The 1,475-nt window shown below is 38.2% G+C and overlaps 1 protein-coding gene across 1 annotated transcript; it reads right to left on the bottom strand.

Moving 5' to 3' along the window:
• Positions 1–41: 41 nt before the first annotated feature.
• On the bottom strand, positions 42–1,448 carry LOC107736381 (55 kDa erythrocyte membrane protein-like). The gene is made up of 3 exons (XM_016547808.1): positions 1,117–1,448; positions 860–934; positions 42–732 (listed from the first exon to the last, which is right to left on the bottom strand). The coding sequence occupies exons 1-3, from the start codon at positions 1,351–1,353 to the stop codon at positions 556–558; spliced, it is 489 nt and encodes a 162-aa protein (XP_016403294.1). The 5' UTR covers positions 1,354–1,448; the 3' UTR covers positions 42–555.
• Positions 1,449–1,475: the final 27 nt, after the last annotated feature.

Consider the following 1,475-nt stretch of genomic DNA (forward strand, 5'->3'; position numbering starts at 1 on the left):
TGATGCTTTTCTTTCTTTAACACAGAGAGTCACAGTTGGAGTGTAGGGAGAGGTTTATTCAGTTCTTTTAAAAGTGCCTTACATCATGACTTGAGGTAAATCCATATATCATTATGAAGAACATTTCAGGACACGACAAACCTGCGTTCACATATTGATTGATACAATTTCCCTGTGTTTTTAACGTTTTTTTTTAATGTAATTATATTTAAGAAGAACACCATGGCACATGTTACAAAAAACACACGGAAACTCCAGGGAAGATCGAAAACCAGCAGACCTTAATGAACTGAGTGGTATTTTGAATCACAGTAGAGGTCCTTTTTTCATCGCTTACAATGTCATCGCTTAATGCTATAGCACTCTGTCATTTGAAAATCATTCACATATTAAACAAAAAGAACAAACTTATTGCTTTTTCCAAACATTCTATAAAACACTTGCATTCATGTGAAAACTGTCTTGATAATGACTGTATTAGGCAGGGCACAGTGTGAGTGGGGTTCACTCGTATGGTATTTTTGGAGGGGCGACTGGAGAAAGGGATTGGGGTTTTTAGTACACCCAGGAGACTGGTACCCACTGCGGGGATGAGGAGGCTCTCTCGATGGCTTCCTCTACACCCTTAACACTCTCGTCTACATCGTTGTTGATGAGCACTTCATCGAAAAAGTGACAGTATGCACTGAGGATGCCGTCGGATTCCTTCTGGATGTTCTGCACCGCCTCTGACTGGAAAAGTAGAATGGAAATCTTATGAGTGTAAAAATGAAAGATTGTTGTGTTATAACCTTTAGGTCATAAGCATGGCTAGGAATGAGCTTCTGAGGCTTATGTCTTGAATAAATCAGTTTCTAACCTGATTGGCAGTGTTAGTAGGAGCAATGAATATCACAAGAGGAGCGAACTCTGCCGTTCTGAGCACTTTCAGCATCTGGAAAAAAACAGAAAGAGTTCAGAAAACCAGTCAATGTCCAAGCTAGAATTAGTGACACTGGAAGGTTCATAAAAAACAAAAAACAATGTGAGTGATAATTACAAAACATATCGCCACAATGCTATGATTCAATTGCTATACTAATTAAATTGACAGTTGACTCGACAGTGTGGCATTACCTGCGGTTCCACATCCAGCACAGCGATTTTCCCTTGCTCGTGAATCTTGTGGACAGTTTCGATCTTAGTCCCGAACATGTGTCCCTGGTAACTGCCGTATTCAATTAGCTCATTCCCGATGATACCTTTGGTCATTTCATCATTGGAAATAAAGTAGTATTCTTTGCCATTTTCCTCGTCCTTCTTCTGAGGTCTAGTGGTGTCTACAAAGAAAAATAGTGTGTTTTTATGATTCATTATATTTTAATTATTTCGTCTTGTTTTCCAGGAAATATTCTTAAAATAAGATCTTTGTAAGACTTGTTTTAAGAGAATATATCTTAAAGGGGTCATATGATGCGATTTCAATTTTTCCTTTC

The sequence above is a fragment of the Sinocyclocheilus rhinocerous genome, unplaced genomic scaffold (genome assembly GCF_001515625.1).
Source record: "Sinocyclocheilus rhinocerous isolate Xijiao unplaced genomic scaffold, SAMN03320098_v1.1 C36663198, whole genome shotgun sequence".
NCBI classification, from domain to species: Eukaryota; Metazoa; Chordata; class Actinopteri; order Cypriniformes; family Cyprinidae; genus Sinocyclocheilus; species Sinocyclocheilus rhinocerous.